This window comes from Cinclus cinclus, chromosome 6 (assembly GCF_963662255.1).
Source record: "Cinclus cinclus chromosome 6, bCinCin1.1, whole genome shotgun sequence".
Taxonomy (NCBI): domain Eukaryota; kingdom Metazoa; phylum Chordata; class Aves; order Passeriformes; family Cinclidae; genus Cinclus; species Cinclus cinclus.
In genome coordinates, this window is record NC_085051.1 from 2,629,109 (window position 1) to 2,648,974 (window position 19,866).

The 19,866-nt window shown below is 37.1% G+C and overlaps 1 protein-coding gene across 1 annotated transcript in view; it reads right to left on the bottom strand.

The window, feature by feature from the left end:
- The window catches only part of ELP4 (elongator acetyltransferase complex subunit 4), a 136,749-nt gene that overhangs the window by 65,272 nt on the left and 51,611 nt on the right, over window positions 1-19,866 (bottom strand). Inside the window, exons 8-9 of the mRNA XM_062495164.1 lie at window positions 12,922-13,030; window positions 10,098-10,204 (exon numbers count right to left, since the gene is read on the bottom strand). Of these exons, the coding sequence (XP_062351148.1) occupies window positions 10,098-10,204; window positions 12,922-13,030 (216 nt within the window). The remainder of the gene's footprint in view (window positions 1-10,097; window positions 10,205-12,921; window positions 13,031-19,866) is intronic.

The following is a 19,866-nucleotide window of genomic DNA, read 5'->3' on the forward strand; positions in this document are numbered from 1 at the left end:
CCCGGGCAGACCATCCCAGTACTTTAATCACTCTTTCAGTAAAGAACTTTTCCCTAATATCCAGCCTGTATTTCCCTTGGTGCAGCTAAGCTGTGTCCTGTGGTTCTGTCGGTGCTGCCTGGTGACAGAGACCAATCCCCCCTGGCTACAAACACCTTTCAGGGAGCTGTAGAGAGTGATAAGGTCACCCCTGAGTTTCCTTTTCTCCAGGATAAACAACCCCAGCTCCCTCAGCCATTCCTCACAGGGTTTGTGTTCCAAGCCCCTCACCAGCCTCGTTGCCTCCTGTGGACACGCTCGAGCATCTCCATGTCCTTCCTAAACTGAGGGTGGTCTGGCTGTGACATCTGTCACCCAACTCATCACCAGGGTCGATTTGGCATATACTCAATAAATGCAGCTAAGGGGGAACGTCCAAAACCGAAGCCACCCTGGAACAGCGATCCTTGACTGAGAACTCTCACAGACCCCAAGTGTATCTGCAAACTGCACATCTCCTCCCTGCTCCAGCTGGAGAGTCTGGAGCCAGCCTGGGTGAGGCAGGTCCCTGAACATCTCCTCACCAAACACGGGGGAAGTTTTGCTCTGATTTTCAAATGCCCGGCAGGTACTATGGGTGTATCACAGAGACTTCAGAAATCCCCTCAAGGCTCAGCTACCATGGCCAAATCCACTTCAAACATTTATCTGTGGGTCACACAAAGCCCGTCTTCCCCAGGAAAAGGGAGCGTACGGTGCCTTAGCAAAGATTACTAAAGATTTCCAAACTTTCAGTACTGAGCAATCAGTCGGGTTATTTTGAGATAGCAAAGCTCTGCTTTGGATGCAAGGTGAAGTGGATTTCTCCCGTGCAGCAGTGCTCACATCCTCCCACTTAAAAGTGGTAAACTGATCGGTTAGTTTTGCTTTCTGCTTTCACTTTTCAACAAGACTCAAGCAGATACACTACTCAAATATTACTGCTTTAATATGAGAAAAAAAGTAAGTCTATTTAGCAACTGTTTTGTAAACATGAACTTATGAACATCAAAGTGAATTCTTGAGTAATTTTTGCTATAACAGACTTCAAACAGGAAAAAAGTAGATGAAGAACCCACAGACTGTATTTTCATAAGCTAAAACCAGGTTCTTCAAACCTTAAATACCTGAAATGAGGCATTTAAATGAACTATTTTCAGCAAGTGCTACCAGCTGTTTTCTGAAAGTCAAGCATCCTATGACTGGTATAAGTTGGCACCAAAATTCCCTTTATTTATTTATGCATTTATGGACATCAATAAAAAGCTTTAATTATTGTACACTACACAATTATTGCTTACTTTCTTCAGAAGGAAGGAGGAAGCAGAACTGTTAATTGGTAATATCATTCATTCTGAAGGGAGCTAACACAGTGTCAGTGTTAAGCTGGCCTGAAACACCACTTCAACTGCAATAAATAATGTTTTCCTTTTAGGGGACAGCTTCACTTACTATTTCAAAATCTACTGGTTTTCAACATGCAATGAGAAACTTTAAATTACATTACGTGTGATACAGAATCCTTTGAAAATCCTATGAAATATAACTAAGAAAAACCAAATACAAAAAATACCAAAATCATGTAACGAAAACAACTCTGAGAAAGAGAGCAATAAAGATGGCATGACCAAAACCTAACTTTACTCACACCTTGGGCACTGTAGCCCTCACCCATTTTGCTTATGATAATCTACTTTTTGCACAATTCTCCTGGCCAGAAATATAAGAATAAAATGCACTCTGGAATTTAGTTACAAATAATACCCCATTGGTTAGCCAAAACTAAAAGTAGTATTTGCACAATGATTATAGAACACCTTTTCTTCAGCTACAGTACTTTGCAGTGTATGTATATTTTTTTCCTCCAGTCCCCTTTTGGCACTTTCATTAATTCTTTCAGACTAAGAATAATGACTAGTTTGCTCTCAATAAAAATAATTTTAAAACCCAAGTTCCTGTATGTTAACAGTTCAATAAAGGGTAATATTTTTTGTGAACCAGTAAAATAAATAGGCCAGAAAAATGGTATGAAACAATTTCTGTAGAGGTGAAAAATTTTAAGAAACTATAAATTTGTGGTTGCCTTACAGATTTATGTTTGTCCAAAACCATTAATATTTTCAAAAGACTGAAAATTTTAACACAATCCTGAATTTCCAAAGTTACAATAAAACATTTAAGTGTGTTACTAGTCACGGCAAATGTTTGACAACATAGGTCTGTTTCCCTACAAAATGCCATTTTAACCCTTTACAAGTATTAGATGGGGCTATCTTCCAGTTTCCTCGTTCAGAGAGTACTGTGAATCAGAGAGTACCCAAAGATTGCAGTTAAAACCATAACAAACAGTACTTAGACAAGGAGATCCAGATGGATGTGCACCTTCCACATGGATATGAAAAATCCTCCTCCTCTCATTCCTTTCACTAAGAGCCCTGAACTTCAGTGCATGTCAATAAAGTTCAGGTACAATGCAGACCTGTGGATGAGAAAATGTGACTTCCTCTCAGTTTTCATTTTTATTTTCCTGCCTTTACAGAGATACAGAAAATCAGAGATGTGTTTTGCCACGTAACAGCCTGACTGAATTTGTTACTCTTTGTAAAATGATCTTTGTAAAAGATCCTAATTTTACTAAAACTTGTGATATTTTAAAGAGCATTTAATGGAAGTGGCACTCAGTTCCTGCTGAGAACTACTACAAATATGGGATTTAATCTTAAAGACTCAGCAGCAATATCTTTCTAACTCATGCCCACAGACCCTTGTCTAAAATACACTACTGCTTTAGTGAATAATATAACCCTTGTAGAGAAAGAGCTTTTAAATTTTTATCAACCAACACTTTTGCAAAAGATGTCCTTAGTTTTCTAGTAGTTAGAAAGGGAGAACATGTCAACCACTTTACTTGTCTGGCAAGTACAGGAGAAGTTGACCCACTTATTTACAGACTGAACAGTCCAAACCTTCTCATGCTGCAACACTGACCCTTAGCACAGATCCTGAGCATGAGCAGCCCATTACAATATGCACGAGTGACCCTTCAGTGCATTAATGACTTTGTGGTGCCTGCTCTTCCCTTGCAACGACACATGGCATAAATGTTTCTGAACACCAGAATTATTTGTTTGAATAAGTTCTGTTAAGTGACTTCTGTTTACTAACGAGAAACTGCAGTTGCACTGTATGACAAAGGTTAAAGTTTTGAAAAACTGAATGGAATGCTCACATTACATTCTGATACAACCCATAAAACAAAACAATTTATGAAATAAATTTCAGGATAGTGCAAATCTTCCTATGACACCTAGGAGTTTACAATATCTTCCTATATTTGCCGACAGACAAATAATTAATAATTCAATTTATGTTATTCAGTAGTATACAACAAGGCGATACTGCCAAATTAAATTCTTCCACATGTGAACAAGATATGTGTTCTGAAATTCCACACACTGTATAAAATTGATCACTTGATTTCAGTCCAGTGTACCATTAAGATTCAGAGGGGTTTTCTTTTCAAGTAGGAGCTCTCCAAGTATTGTTTCACCTCAAGTTATTATAATTTAAAAATACTTTCCCAAAACTTTAGCTAAATTGTACTGTCACAATTTAAAACACGTATATTTATTCAAAATTGTTTGAAAGAATGTAATACATTTTTGACAGGCAGTCTTTTACAATATTGAAATCAAATCCTTGATTTCATCAAACCCTTCATATTCTGCGCCTTATTCCTGGAAGGCTCATGCCAAAATGATTTAGCTTGATTTTCTTTAACAATGGTAGGTTGGCTTGACAGCATCTGACAAAACAATTCAGTGAAGTACACCACACCAGGTAAAGAGAACCTGAACTGGCTACTAGGTGAAATAATGCAAAATGGAGCTTGGTATTATGGTAGAATTAGTTGGGCAGGAGAATCTTTTTCACAGTATTAATTTCAGATTAAGAAAAGGTTACTGTATTTAATTATTGTCTTTTGAACTATTTTTAAAATAACTCAGGGGTTAATGGGAAATAATGGGAATATAATGGGACAAAATGGACAGAAAAAAAATCAATGCAAAAGAAATGCTTTTTCTGGTACAAGTCTCAGCTGAATTTTATTCCAATGTTTTACCTCTCTCTGTTGGAAAGCTGAGTTTGAGATGCAGAGTTCCCTGCACTGGAGTCCCCCAGCTCGAGTGGAACATCCAGCACTAGAGTTTGCCAGGTATGGTGCACCTGCCCAAAGCAGGCTGAGGAGAAGGAGGTTTCCCTTGCAAGCCCCAGGGTAGCTGTGTTCTCAGACACACAGGGATGAGAAAATGGAAGAAATACACTTTCTGTAACACTTCAGCAAAGTTCTGTCTCGTCCCTGAGCCACGAGTACCTGTGAAGTTTTATCCATGCTCCAGGCCCTGGGCAGCCAGGCAGTCAAAGGGCTGGCTTGGTAAATGCAGGTTTCATTTTGATATTGCAAGGCCCTAACTGAGGGCCAGGTCTTTAAGGGCACCTGTGCACAGTCTCAAAATACAGAGTTGTTTTGTCTATATATGAAGGTACGTAGATCAGTATGGCAACGTGTATGTTTTAGCATATATTAGCTTATTTTCCTTGTTTTACTGAATGATTGCTATATAGAACTACCAGTTTACCTAAATTTATCATTTTGTCAGCTCCCAGGCTCACTGATTCTTTTTGTTAACAGTGGCCAAAAATAGTTCATTAATTCAAATGAATTTATTTACAGATTTACTCAACTTTAGAAACACCTGAGGAATATAATCAAGATTAGGGTCAGCCATTAATGAAGACTGCCCCAAATTCTCTTGGGAGAAGCCAACAGAAGTGATGCTCTTATTGCTACTTTCTAGTTCTCACTTCAGTAGAGAGGTTGGCATGGCATGGATGTGTATTTTAGGTATATACTGATCCCATTTGTGCTGGTGACAGGGTTGACTTGTTCCTCCAGAAGAAACAGCCTATGCCACTGTACCTATACGTGCTCCTGTCTGACAGGGGCCACTTGCACTTCCCTTTTCCAAATAAGAAGTTTACCACAGTGTACCCTGCCTAAGATAAGCAATGAAAAGAGAGACACTGAAAAGAATACAAAAAAAAAAAAAGTCAGAAATTCGGAGATTTCAGATGGAGGCTACCTAAGTAATATTTCCTGTTTTAAAAGGCCAAAATCACCACCTTAAAGAGTTTTAAGTCATCTTGCAAATACCAGTGTTGGACACATAACAGACACAAATACCTGGAGTTGCAATTACTTCTTATTTTGGCAATCATTAATTTATTCACAGTCTTTTACTGCTAGATGAATCCAGGATACTACTAGAATGCCTTTGGAATAATATATTTATTTTTAAGTCTGTATAGACTCAGTTGCTGGTTTTTGTGGTTATTTCCTTCCAAAGACATAACCTTTTACTCTGGCAATTACCATGGGGAAAATGCAGTACAGAGTGTTCCAGAGTACCATATTGCATCTGCCCTGCACTGAGAAACCAGCCACTCTCCTGCCACAGGACTCCTCTAACTTCTCTCTCTCCTGTTAGGAAACACCTCCCAGAAAAGAAACTCCTGAACTTGTACATTAAGCTCTGGAAACTTTTTTTTTTTTTTTTTTTTTCTGTATGGCAATTCTTTAAATATTATATAACATTTGGCTTTAAATTGAGCTGGCTTCTAAAGATTTTTATCGTGGGCTGCACAGGTGGTATAGCCATTTAAAAGAAAATATTGGCTGCTGTGACTTGTGTTTTGATAAAAAAATGTATTTGAACAGCAACTCTTTATTCGACAAACTATATTAAAACTTGTAGGAAAAAGCTTTGTCTCTGTATTTCTAATAATTGACAATTACTTGAAGACTTACAAATTAAGGAAAGCCAGGGAATTAAAAAAAATGCCCTGACAAACTTTCCTATTTGCAAGCGTTTATCTGAATTTATCAGGAGTTTTAACTTTAAATAGATAATTTCAGAGGTCTGTGTTACCCAGACAATAACAAAGGGAGTTAATCAAATATGAATCTTCTCCAACTGTCTTGTCAAACCAGGTAATGATGTCCTGCCAGCCAAACTCAGAGGGAACATGTGAAACAAATACAAAAGTAAACAGGCCCTAAGCTGCCCAAGGGAAAGTCAGCAAGATGGCAATTTCAATCATTTGGAATAATACTAAAGCAGCCTTAGGCTTTTCTCAGAATGGAAACATGTCACTGTTACTGCAATATTTGAACAAATCAGACTGCAAAAGAAAGGAACACTTATGTAATCACAGCCATGGACCAGCGCTTCACTCGATGGTGAGGTGGAAAATAATTAAGGGAAAACGTCCTTTCGGGGAGTAATTAAAAATCTACCTAAATAAGAAAGATAAACAATGTTTCCACAGAAATTTGGAGCAGCAAAAAAAAAAAAAAAAAAAAACCAAAACCAAATTTAAGCACAGATTCCTTAAGTCTTGACACAGGAAGCTTTGGAACAACAAAGATAAAGTTCTGTCAAATAAAACTATGAACATAATGGCCCTACAAAATTTCTCAAATGTTGATAGAAGTTACATTCAGAGCCACAAAGAAAGCAAAAAAGCACTTCAAGAACAACTCTGCTGAACAGTCCCATTAAGATGAACGGGTTGTCATATCATTTAACTGAGAAATCAAAAAATATTTCAAATATTTGGGGAACTTACCTAATCAGTAAACGTTCAGTATGTGTCTAGTCATGTAGCCATCTTTTAGTCAATCATCAGAAAATCAAAGGCAAATTGGCATGACTCAACCCAAACTTTAATACCGCATGATTGTGTCGTGTAAGCTTGTTTTGTGCGAGGGCTGCTGTGGTTTTAGCAGAGAGATTAACGACCGGACCTAAGCTGGCCTCCAAACCTTGCCCTGCTGATGCCTCAAGCCCTTTGAAGTCTGACCATCATACCTGGCAAAACAACAGTGGGAACTAGGCTGGTGTCAGATCTAATCAAGTTTCCTGCCTCAGCATAGCTAACTATGGGGTACACTAATTGGCCCAATTGCGGATTATACCTTTTGCTACAGATTCAAGACAATAATTTAGTCAAATGATGGTTTTTATCTCCTTCTAATTAAGATTCCAAAGTGGGAAGAAATAGGATTAGACAGGCTAACTTCAAAATTGTGTCCTTTAAAATGGCATGCACATAAGATAGATCTCTGATAATACTATGTATCAGAGAATATTGCTAGTAACTAACGTGTGAAGATTTGGGAAAGCTTGAAATAGCCACTGCACCTTTGAGCTAAACGTGGAAGTTTTCCTGGGAAGGTTCCTCTTCATAATTTATAAATGGACAATGAGCACTCATAAATATTCATTAAAAAATCCATTTTCATCCTGGATTTAAAAAAAAAAATCTCTTTAGAAAACATTTCAGTCAACCTTATTTTGATGAAGAAGACACAAGGAAAACTGAAACAGTTAAAAGATTCTGCAGGCTATAAAGAGGTGGAGTTCCTCCCACAAAACTGCAATCTAATAAAATAGATTTGACATCCAAGGTTTTCTACCTATGAGGGCCAAACTATAAGGAGTTATTTAACTGGTGAGCAATCTAGAAGAAGAGAAAATTCATGTCCCATGCTCTTATTTTAAACTGTAAAAATAGAATGGTCTAGTGATGAAAACCCTTTTTGAAGAGATTTCACCATAATTCACAGGTTCTGTGTTTCTAACTTTTCTTAAGTGATTTTAAAGCAGCATTTCAAGCGGAGGTCAATATTTTTGTCCTAAATTATGTCTATAAGGATGCAGAAATGTTCGAAAAACTGTAAGGTACTCAATCTGCATTTTCATTTCATATTTAAACTTCATACTGAAGAAGCCCTAAACTCAGTTGTACTCTGTGTAAAGCATACTGTTGCTTGCAATGCACACTGTTATGCTGCTTTTTGCTTCTAGCCCCACGACCAGCACTGACTGACTGCTGACACATCACATTCTAACTGCAGAAACCCATTTTAGCAGACCTTATTCTCATCCTTTCTTAATTCAGTTTGCCCTCACTCCCATTTTCTTATTGTCCTTATTGCTCCAGTCAGCCTTGCTGCAGTCTGCTTTCCCTAACAGTATGAGGAAGAAAAACACATGTATTATAGATTAGTGAAACGTGTACAGGAAGATCACGGTAGGACAGTGATCTAACGTGTTCAAAAAGGGATCGTTTGTGTCAGTTCAGCTTACAGAAAGCACATCTCTAACAAAACCTGAAGTTATTCAAAAGGGGCTGCAGCTGAGCAGCGAAGGGAGAAATTATACAAGAGTATATCACACATGTGTAGGGCAACAGGTTGTTTCAAGAGTTGCACTTCACTCCTGTTTCCAATGTCCCATGGCTAATTCAATTCTTTCCACAGAGCCTCCTGCTAAGGGTATTCTTTCCTTCCAAATTACATTACAGGTTAGAATCTCGAATTTGGAAGAAAAAAAATTGTATTCTGAGATGGGACTCAGTGATGAGAAACCACCCAAACATTCTAATTCACAGCTATAATAAATGAGGATTTACTATGCTGTGAAATGAGGGTGCACGCTTCTCTACACCTCTGAAAACAGAGAGAACATTTGTATTTTAAAAGCAAACACAGACTATCAAGGGTTTTGTTTCTACTGTACTGCTCAAAAGCAGTTGCTCAAATGCTTTAATACCTCACAGTGCCTGGTTTCACTAACTGCATTCTCTGGGAAGTGACAAACATTATAAAGGAACTGTCTTTGGGAAAAAAGCCCTCCTTCACATATTTGCCTTTAAGTGGCTTCTGAAGAGGATACCTCTAGTTGAGAAACTTCTAGCACTCACACAGAGATGACCTGCATGAAGAACTGGCTGCCTGATTAACTATTAACTACTCTCAATAGGATTAGATAATTAAAGACATTGATGACCATTAATTAGGAGGAGGGCACCTTAATTTGTCACTTGATAGGGCCCTTTCAATGATTTATAGGTTAGGGCTACTTGCAATTGTGAAGGGGAGGGGGCAGTGAAGAGAGAGAACCCTTAAGTTACCTTATCAAGTGGCCAGCTAAAAAGGGCAGAGGGTCAAATAAGGGCCAAAGTGGTCACTTAAGGGTGAAGTCCCAAACACCAAAGCAGTGCCAAGCCACATTGACCAGCATTTGGTGATGGAGTAAAAAATATGCTAATTTATTGGTGGCAATTCTCTCTTTTTATGGTTTCAAGCAGTTAAGACAAGTGGCCTGCTTAAGAGCTTTTCATTTGAAAAGAGATTAAACAAAATGGTTTGTCAGGGATGCTTGGCTGTTTTATGTCTTTGTTAAAAAAAAGAAAATTTGCTCAGACTGTACTGATGACTATTGCATCACCCTGAAAGCCATCTTCCATCTCTAAGCATTACTTGGTTAATAAATACATCAGCTCTAATTGCTTAATAGTGCTATGTTCATTTGCTCTTTAGCAAGATTAAAATGAAATACATCTTTTGTATTACTGCCTTCTCTCAGGATTGTCTGCACAAAGGTCACAGAAAAAAGTTTAAATTTAGAAGGAAATTTACTTAAGGACATTAGTGTAAATGATACTGTGTTTAAAATGACATAAAAGAGCGAAAGGTGATTTCAGTAATGCAAAGAAAATGGTTTCTGAATACTGATAAGGACACTTATCCCCCATACCACACACATTTTTAGGCAACATTATACATTAAAATCCCTCTACTGGGGTAATAACATGTAGCTACTTTCCCACCCACTAACACAAGTAAGAGCAAGTCATTAACATTTAATTAAATATGCTCCTGACATCCTTAGAAACATGTCATGCTTTGTTATTGAAGGTTGTGGCCTACTTTCTATGTACATTTTAAACCAAAATAAAGTATTTATAACAGACCGATTTAGTGCAGCAAATGAGATGTTTTTAATTAGAAGGCATAAAATACTGTTTTATAAAACTGTTCTGAACAGCAAAACCAGAATGAAATGAATTTACATCGTCTGATGCATATTTTATGCATTTCACAAAATGAAACATAAGAGATGGGATTAGCTCCACCTTTTGGGTTCTAAATAGTGAAACGTTTCTCTTACCTCGATGGTGAACAGCTTCCTTTTTAATCTAAAAGCAAGGTCCTTCGTGTCTGACACATCACAGATCAAGCTATTAAGCCGAGGAATCTGATGTACATGAACCAAACCTTGTGGAAAGAAAGAGTAAAGGGGGGGGGGGGGAATTAAGAAAACGCTGTCATCCAGACGCATAAATTACAGCAGAATTCTGTATATTTACACACACCCATCCTCCCCTTTTTAAACTGGAGCTTACTACCAGGAGCAATGAAGCAAACGGTGTGATTATGCTCAAGTAATCAAGCAGAATAAGATAAACAGAAATCCTTGTGCGAGGAAAACTAATTGCACTTTGGTACAGAAGTAGAGATGTAAAGAGCGATCTTAATACTTGTCAAAACTACAGCCGGTTTGTGTGTGATTTTCTCTTGTATTTACAGTAAGCAAATATGGCTATCACCTTGCATGCTGCCCACGGCACCACTGAGTGATCTTTATTTTATTAAATGCACCAGTAAGCAGGCAGCAAAACAAGGCTTATGGGTTACTGATAACCACTGAAGCTCTAATGAGAACTCCTTCGTTTTTTGCCCTGAAAACGACTTGAAAAAAAAGTTTTGGGGAAATTCCGATTTAGATCACGCTTTTTAATAAATTTTAACCCCCGTGTCACCCCAGAAGAAATATGTTTTCTTCCTGCAGGAGGGTTCTATAGCTGTTCAGATGTTTTTTAGCAGTACTAGGTGCACTGCAAGCTCTGCATTCTGTCAGCTGCAACTCAAGCTGATTTTTTCTGACAAGGACGCTGGATGGTTTTTGTGCAGCCTAATATAGTCCCTGAACAACCTAAGGGTGATCTTCTACAGCTGAAAACCAGGAAAATTCTACAGGGCTTCTCAATTACTGGCCTATATTTGCTATTCATAAAGCCAGCATCTAAATGGAAATACTGAACGTTTAGAAAAGGTATCTCACTTCAAAACGGCAGCTGGGAGAACATCCCCAAACATTAAATCCCTTATTTAAAATAAGGCAAGCACTTTTTCAGCCATTTATTTATTTTTTTAAAGGAGGTTTCCTAGACTTGAAATACTTAAAAAAGCACAATTTTCATGGGCACTAATTACAAAAATTCTCAGTAATATTAGAAAAGTGCTATTACAGTTTTAAACCTTCTACACTTGCCTCCCATCCAGTGAATTAGAAGAATTATTTGTTAGGATTTTGAGTACAAAAATCTTTTAGTTATTACATATAGGAACAGTAGCTACAACACAGGGTTGCTTATATACAGTATCCTAGAAATTTTATTTAGGGGCCATCCATATAATGATTTATTTTATTTTATTTTGTGGCTCTTCAAACATTTAAATTTGCAGGCAGCTTAATAAAATTATTAAGGATGATTCATTAAATAATGCAATAATGTAATCAAGATTCTCCTGAGCAATCTCAAAATCTTTCATCATCTGCAGTAAATAAATACCTTAAAATAAGTTCTTGAGCAGAAAGAATCCACAAAGCTAAAACCATTAGAAATACATCTTTTCAGACTGTCAAATTAAGGTCGTGCAAATCTCAAAAGCAATATTTATTGGCATATAATTTTTAGTAAATAGCACCAGTAATGACTTAGCATACATTTTTATAGTAAACCAAGAAATAACTGCTAAAACACACACTGTCTTAAAGGATCTCTTCAGTAGAGAGAAAAGGAGTATTAAATTGACAGAATTATGTTAGCATAAACAAAGGCTATATCACGATTATACAGTTGGAAAAAATAATTAGGCAAATTATTCCAGCTTTTGTTCACGGCTTTTTTTTTTTTCATTCACTTTTTTTTTTCAGATAATGAAATGTGCACTACTTTCACAGTCAGAAAGATTTTTCTCTGATTTATTAATTACAGCTTGCATACACACAGTGGTGTCTCAACACCATCTTTGCTTTTTTTCTATATACTCCATACATTCTGCTAGGGAAAACACTGCCACTGTCATGTGTTTACAGCAGGTTTCAGATAAGCAGTTTACTGTCAGCTAAAGGTTTCCATGGAACTACAGTAGTATCACAATAATACAAGCTGTAATTTATGCATAGTCTGAGCACTGCTCCGGATTAGCTAAAACTGTTATTCACTGCTTTGGCTGTGCATAACTTCGAACACATTTTTTTTAAAATTTAAGTAGGTCTGCTGCAACAGCTAACAAAAATTTCGGGAAACAAAATGCAAGATTAAGCACCATTACAATTTTGAAGATAAAACACTTGGAAGGCTACATGACTTTTTACCAAAATCAGTTTCATATTTTACATGCCACATATACCCTACGTTCATTTCCTTAAACATGCAAGAGCTGTAACCTATAGCTGAAAAACCAGAACATTATTTTTTAGATGAAGTTTACCTAGCACATAATCCGGCCGTTTATTCGCCTTACTAGAGTATACGTTTTCCCGTGTTCTCAATTTAAAACTTGGCAGATCAAAAAGTATTGATTTCATGACAAGTTCAGCTCGCTGGTCAGATGATTGCCAAGCCTCCCCTGCCTGTGAATTCCCCAAAGCCTGCCTGTTGAGATGTTCATCTGATTGAGCCATGCCTCCGTAATGCGGCGTGACAACATGCAAGGAATTGCCATGTTTCCTTTGCAGCCTTAATGCACTTGGCTGGAAATTTCCCTAACTCAAGACTGGTTAGGAAAGGGGAATCATTTAAGAGGTATATTCCAAAATGAAACAAAATGCTGCTTTATAGCAGATACCCAATTGGAGGGTGAGCCGCTAAGTGCCCTGGAAACACTCAGGGCAGACTTTTTGCATTGCTAAAGATGGAACTTACCATGGTAATCCTTGTACAATGGATTGGTTTCTCTCTCAGAGCCAATAAATGATTCAAGACCAACTACCATATCTGACAAGTTTGTTACACGTTCCATAATTGCTTTATTCTGTAAGACATGGAAACAAAATACACATCCTATGTGATGAAAAAGGTAATTAATGTTCATAGAGTAAGCCTTGGTCCTCTCAATGACAAACTGAGGGGGAAAAAATAGGTCATCAATACTTAGAAATTACGTTAGAGGGCTTTTTTCTTAAAAAAAAAAAAAGACTTAAAATATCTGTCTGAAGAAAACAAATATTTGACAAGGATAAACCTCGAAAGGATAAACTTAGCACTAAATTAACATTTCCCTAAATCCTCATAACAAGCATTTGCTCACATCAGCAATATTTACAAGCCATGTGTTAAGCTTATCTCTCATCGATTTCTACTATGAGTCTGATGCCCAGTTTTTGTTTGGGTTCTGAAAACCTTGGTTTTTAATGCACTTAGGCATATCATCTCTAATATTTTGAGCAAGCAGAACCCACACAATTATTCATTTTGGCTATCAGTCAACCATGGAAAACTCAAGTGAGCTTCAAGCAGCATTACCATTTCTCAATATATTTGTGATTTTTAAGTGCTGCCTCATGTCTTGTGCTACAGTGTACTGTCATATGCCTTAAATAAGCTGTTTTCTACATGGTTTTCTTTACTTAATTTTATATAGCAGAAAGAGACATTCAAAGGTCACAACAGAGATCTTCAGAGGTAAGTCAGAGAAAATGTTCTTAAATGCTTCGATGATGTCAGAGTTTAATGAAGAAAAAGAAACAATACATCTGTGGTAAAAAGCAAAATATTTCTTTAAGCTAAGAAACAGGTATCTTAAAGGTACCTGGACAGCTGGTATAATACTATTGTTCTTGGTGGTTGTAGGTGCTACATTCATCAAACCTTCAGGGGTATCAACACTAATCACCTCAAAATACCCATTCCAATTAGAAGGAATTAGCTCTGCAGCTCCAGGTTATAGTTTTGTATTTTTCATTAATTTTTAGGTATTTTGTACATTTTGCAGTCTTTCTGTAAATTATATGACTGATGCTTATTCTGAAAGGTCAACTTAAATACTGGTAAACTATTTTATAATAACAATTTATCAATTAGGAGCAGAGAGACTAAAACATCCCCAGACATGTTAGAATAGTCCATGCATTGTACTGACATTCAGGTTTATTAAAATGGTGGCCAACATCCCAACTGCTTTCATGAAGCTACATTTCAGTCACCATTATTTTCTAGCCACTGAAAAGCTGGCAAAGCAGACACAAAGGTGAAAATTTCCAGCTCCTGTCAAAGAATAAACTGAATTCTGTTTTCTGACCTCTGCATGAAGTTGTGGCCTGTCTGGAACAGCCCAATCTGCTCAGGTTACCACTGATCCCATGGTACCTTTCCACCCCCTCCCTTCCCCACCTTCTGGGCCAGATGGCATCAGATCCTGGGGAGGGGTCTCTTTTCAAAGCTGCTACTTGTGCCCAGGCCAAGAGCATCCATCCCCGTGGAATCAGGGAACCTCCATTCCACCCACCAAGTCTAAGGATGGATAATGATAGAGTGGTGTCATCCTGCAGAATTTCCTTTCTGAGGAATAACGTAAGTGATGTGAGGTAAAAGAACACTGCCCGCACACCAATCCCTAGACTTTGCTATTATATCTGCCCCTGAAATAGTAAAGCTGACTTGCAAATAATTCCCTCTTCTAGGAAGAGAGAGACAATATACTGTATTTTAATGGAATCTTCTGGTCACATTATTCTACAGGGGCAATCACATAAAGATGGTATAAATCTAAATCTAAAGTAGTCAGTGACCTCTATAAACCCACAGACCAGAAATTACCATCTTTTGTCAGTTTTTCAGGAGGCTGCTGGATGCTATTTGCATAAGTAAGAAATAAAGAACTTTTATATAAATAAATAAACACTGATGATTCCTGGAAACAAAGCTAAACTCCTGATACAGAAAAAATATCCTATCCTTTGAATAAACATCTGCTGTCCACTGATGTTTTTGCTTGCCACTTTTGATAACAATGGGTTACAAAAACTGTGGAAAGAAAGGTGCTCAACTATCAGCAACATATCCTCATCACTGCCAGTCCTGCAAATCATGAGAATAGCATCCTCCTATCTGGCTTTAATTCTGGAAGGATTCGAGTGAGCACAGCACCTCAATATTTGCCTGATGACACATATGTCAATATGTTGGTTTCAGCTCTTCCTCTGAAAGGGTTTGCTTTCTTAAATGGTGCTCTCTTTGCCCATGTTGATTTTGTTTTTGTTTTTAAAGTGTGTCAAAATATTCCACTGGCTTAATGCAGTGTATCTCGGGAAATATTTTGCACAGTGAATCGCCACACCAAACAGACATTTGCTTATGTGGCATTGTTGCCATAGATCTGTATCTATCATGTATTTTCTAGTTTGCAGTGCTCAGCACATTAACGTCCAATCAAAGCTGACGTCAGCACACAGATAGTTGTGATGTATGGCACACTGACATAAACACACAAATCATGTTGCCCCATCTGGGCTTGAAAATTTAACAGAGCTCCAGATCTTCCTCCAGCCCCATACAAATATACCTCCTGCTTCTGGCATAAACTTGGCAGCTCTGGAGGTGAGCCAGGACATGGTTAGGAGGGAAGCCAGGAATGGTGAGATTCAGGGAAAGAGTTTGTTGGCAGCTAGAAGAGGCATTGTTTTAAATTATACTAAAAATGAAAAAAAACCAAAAACCAAAACCAATCCAGTCTTGGAAAGTTTTCAGACTTGCTAGATGTACTGCAGTTTTTCTAAATTAGTTAGTTCAGCCAAAATATAATTATTCTAACAACATGGTAGCAATCCTGTTGTGCAGGCTGGGCTGGGCATCCATTCTATATCTTACTTCGAGCTACTGTTTTAGACAGACATTTTCTTTTAAGTGCAAACTTGCAATATTTGGGTTCAACCAAAGTGTACTTTCAAAACATGTCAAGAAAATCCATGTAGTGAGCTGGCTATGGAAATGGGAACTGTACACGTGATTAAGCAGCTTTGGGGAAGGGCAATTATGGAAAAAGACTGCTTTGTCTTAGTAATTTATTTTCAGAAGGTACATACCTTTGAATAATTGCTTGTGCATGTTTAAAAATATTTATTTACAACAAAAATGGTTTAAAATTTATCGTGTTCTCTGTTTCAGTGTAAAGCATGGTACTCTACCAACACAAATTCATGTGTAGCTTGTATGCTCAAACTTACACGCTGAAATTAATATTGTCTGTTTCTACTGGATTGAGTTCTTAATGTACCACAATTTTATCATCACTACTATTAATCAAATCAATCTCGGTTCATCTGGATTCCGTATTAGGAAAAAAATCTATCTTTTCTACTCTGCTCTAATTTCTAGTTCTCCTCTGATTTTCTGTCAAAAATTTTCTAACACCCAAAATTCATCTTCTCATTTTGACAGTTTCTAAAAAATTAAAAACCTCACCAAACTTCTGAAATGAAAACAATTAAATTCTCAGTCCTTGCACTGCGTAAGTAAAGGAAAGTCAGATAATGGAACTTTTTCTTAGGGCAGCCTCAACTTTTCTACAAAGTACATATAAACAATCGCAAATTTTAAAAGGAAAATAAAGACACTCATGTTAAAGATCTACAATGAGATACAATTGCCACCTATATAAATACTTCAACTGCTTGGGCTGCTTGCATATATTTGCATTTTTATTCTGATCAGTACATTAAGGTAATTTTAATATGGATTTACAAACTGCATTGAAAGAAGGTATTTTAAGACCACATCCCTTTTCAAAGAGACATTATGCCTATATTTTGGTAGGTGGCTCCTTCTGTATCTTTACATTCTGGTAATATAATCCCATAGCTGGTTTTATCTTGAAACATTTAATGAATAATTAATACATTGAATCCTACTTCAATTTCATCACCTAAAACACTACTTACAAACAATTGTTTGTATTGGGACAAAACCCAGTTTAAGTATTTCATACGAAAAGCGAAGTATTCAAAGATGAATTCAGATACTCTTCCCAAGTCCAGGTAAAACTCTAATTGGAGGCAACAATCTCTGTTGTTACCAACAGGTGAATCCAGAAATCCTGACACTTCATTTGAAAGATTTCAATAATAAACACCAAGTGAGTTCATGATAAGTAATATAAATCTTATGAACTTAAAGCAATTTTTGATGTGCGATTTTTCAAGAAAAGCTAAAATATTGGTTGTACTTAAAAAAAAAAAAATCTGTTAGATTCTGTCATAAAGCTGAAGGAAGCTTAACACCATCATGGAAACAGCCACACTGGATGAAACAGTGGTTGGATATTCAATAAATTAAATAATTATTGATATTTTTGCGAGATTATCAGACGATGTGGTAATGACTTCACAATACACAAATATTTACCACTTGTCTTTACTACTTAATCTCCAAAGGATTTTACATTGGAAATATAAATTATTAAGAAACATGGCTTAAATATTTATGACCATTTGTTAATAATTACTGCTCAGAAAATTGCAGAATTACCCATACATCTTCTTTGGCAAAAGAAGTTAGTGAAGTTTGCCCCTTGTACTAATTTTACAAGAGATCCATCCAGTTTGTGCACTTCTTGACTATTCACAAAGCCCCAGAAGAAACGACTGACAACTGTTTTGCCAAAAAGTGTCGTTTGATAATTTATAAAGACTGTAAACTATAAAATTCTACATGCCCTCTAAGTCCAAACTGATCACCGCTGCTTACAATGTTTGTACACAGCAAATCTATGAACTGAATATTGAATTTTGGCTTTAAAATTAACATATGCTCAGGGCACTGGAATTTAAGATGACCGTTAGCAAATTTTGGTGTGTGGAAATCTGTACCAATCTCACAAGAAAACTGAACACAAGTGCGATGTCTTTGCTGGAAGACAGATACTCAAGAAACAAACTTAGAGGATTTGCTGCAAACTACAATGCCTTCCGTGATGAGAAATCCACACTTGGGCATTCTGAGTGATCAGGCATCTTTTACCTTTGAAGAAGCTTACAGACTATAATAGAACTCAGGGATAATATCCTCCTGTAGGGCCAAAACCAGGGAAACACTGATTTTGGTTGACTTGTTTATAGGCACAATAACATTAGCTAATTCCTTTGACTAATTTAAAGCAGTAAATAATATTTTTGAAAAATTTTCTACAAGTTGCAGAAGCAAAGAACAAGTGAAGACAAGAGCAGGCAATTAAATTCAACATACTCATAAAAATGGGAAGAGAGTAACAAAGCATCTGTTGGTCAATATGTTACACAACATATTAATTCCAGATTTTGGTTGTTCTCTTAAGGTTGCTTTTAATAACATTTGTCTTGATAGCTGTCTCTGCTGTGGGAACTCTGCAGTGCTTTTGCATATTACTAGAAAATGTCAGATGAAGGTGGATGACACTATAAAATTAATTTTGAGATATTTTCAGGAAGAATAATGAGCCAGGAAATAAAAATTAAATATCATGCGCTAAAAAAAAAAAAAAAAAAAAAAAAATCTTTGGATCTTTTTGGATCTTCAGTGAAGATGGACTTGAATATTGCTGGAGCTATGAAAGCATCTAAGGCCAGCAAACCTTGGCACCTTACAAAATAATAAGTATGTCTATTTTGCCATTGAAGGGCAGACCTAAAGGCCAACAGCAAAATGAGAGATCACTAAACAGAGATAAATTAAGCAAGTCAATAACAGTTGCTGCTGCAGCCTAAAAAATATGAACCAAGTCTAGTAGTTTAAATCAAATGTTCCATCTGTTGATCTCCAAGTGCTTCACAAAAGACAGGCAAGTGCTGCATTCCTCATTTACAAGTCAGTAACAAGCACAAAGGTGTCATGTGAGCTGTCCAAAGCCAAAAGCCAGTCAACAGTGAGCTGGGATCCCAACTCAGCCTTTCACCATAGCTCTGCCTGCCCCCTCTGTTTGAGGTCTGGTTTAGGAGGCTGCATCCATAGTTTTGGGGTATCAGCAAAACACTTGGTATCATGAAGATGGTGTGGGATTGAAATCCCAGAAAGCTGGGTGCTGACAATCCTGTTATTATCTGGCTGAAAGAGGTGACAGATGTACAGTGTGTTAAAGGGTGACACTTTTGGAGCTGAATGCTGTCCAGTGCTTTTCTCTTCTCTTTCCTTAGCATTTGGTGACTGAAAGCACAGGCTGCAGGTGACTGTAAATTGTTCTGGGGTGTGGGGCTCTTGCACAAGCCCTACTGCAGTGAGGAGAAGAAATAAATCTGATTGAGCCCTTCTCCAGTGATGGGTGAGTGTCTAGGAAGAAACCAGTACAAGATCTGGGCTAAGATGAGCCCAGCACCTCCCTTAAACATTACCTGGTTTTCACTAATGAGACTGTCTCACTGTTATAAAAGCATATAGCTAGAAACCTATAGGTTATTACCTGCCTTTAAGCATTGAAAAGATGAAGTGATCATTTGAGAAGATTTCTCTAGAGAACTGAACACAGAAAATATCCCATGCTACAAGTTGGTCATAGTGCAGTATAAAACAGAGAAGCAAAAGCAGTCTGAAGAGTGAGTCGTATTACAAAAGAGCTGCAACAAAACTGCCAAATTACATATTTGAAACCAACTGGCTTAACTAAAATCCTATAACTCCACTGGGAATCATGCATTACAAGAAAAAGGTTCAGGAGTTCCTTTTGTTACCATTTTGCCCGAAATAAATGTCATTGCAGCTTACTCACCAATTTAGAAAGGCTAACACTCACTGCAAGTTTAATTCTTTAAACAGTGAATCTCATTTTATTCCCAGGTGACCAAAAAGAACCTGCACTATTATTTCAACTAATAGTACACAACTCTCAAAAGGAACACCTAACCG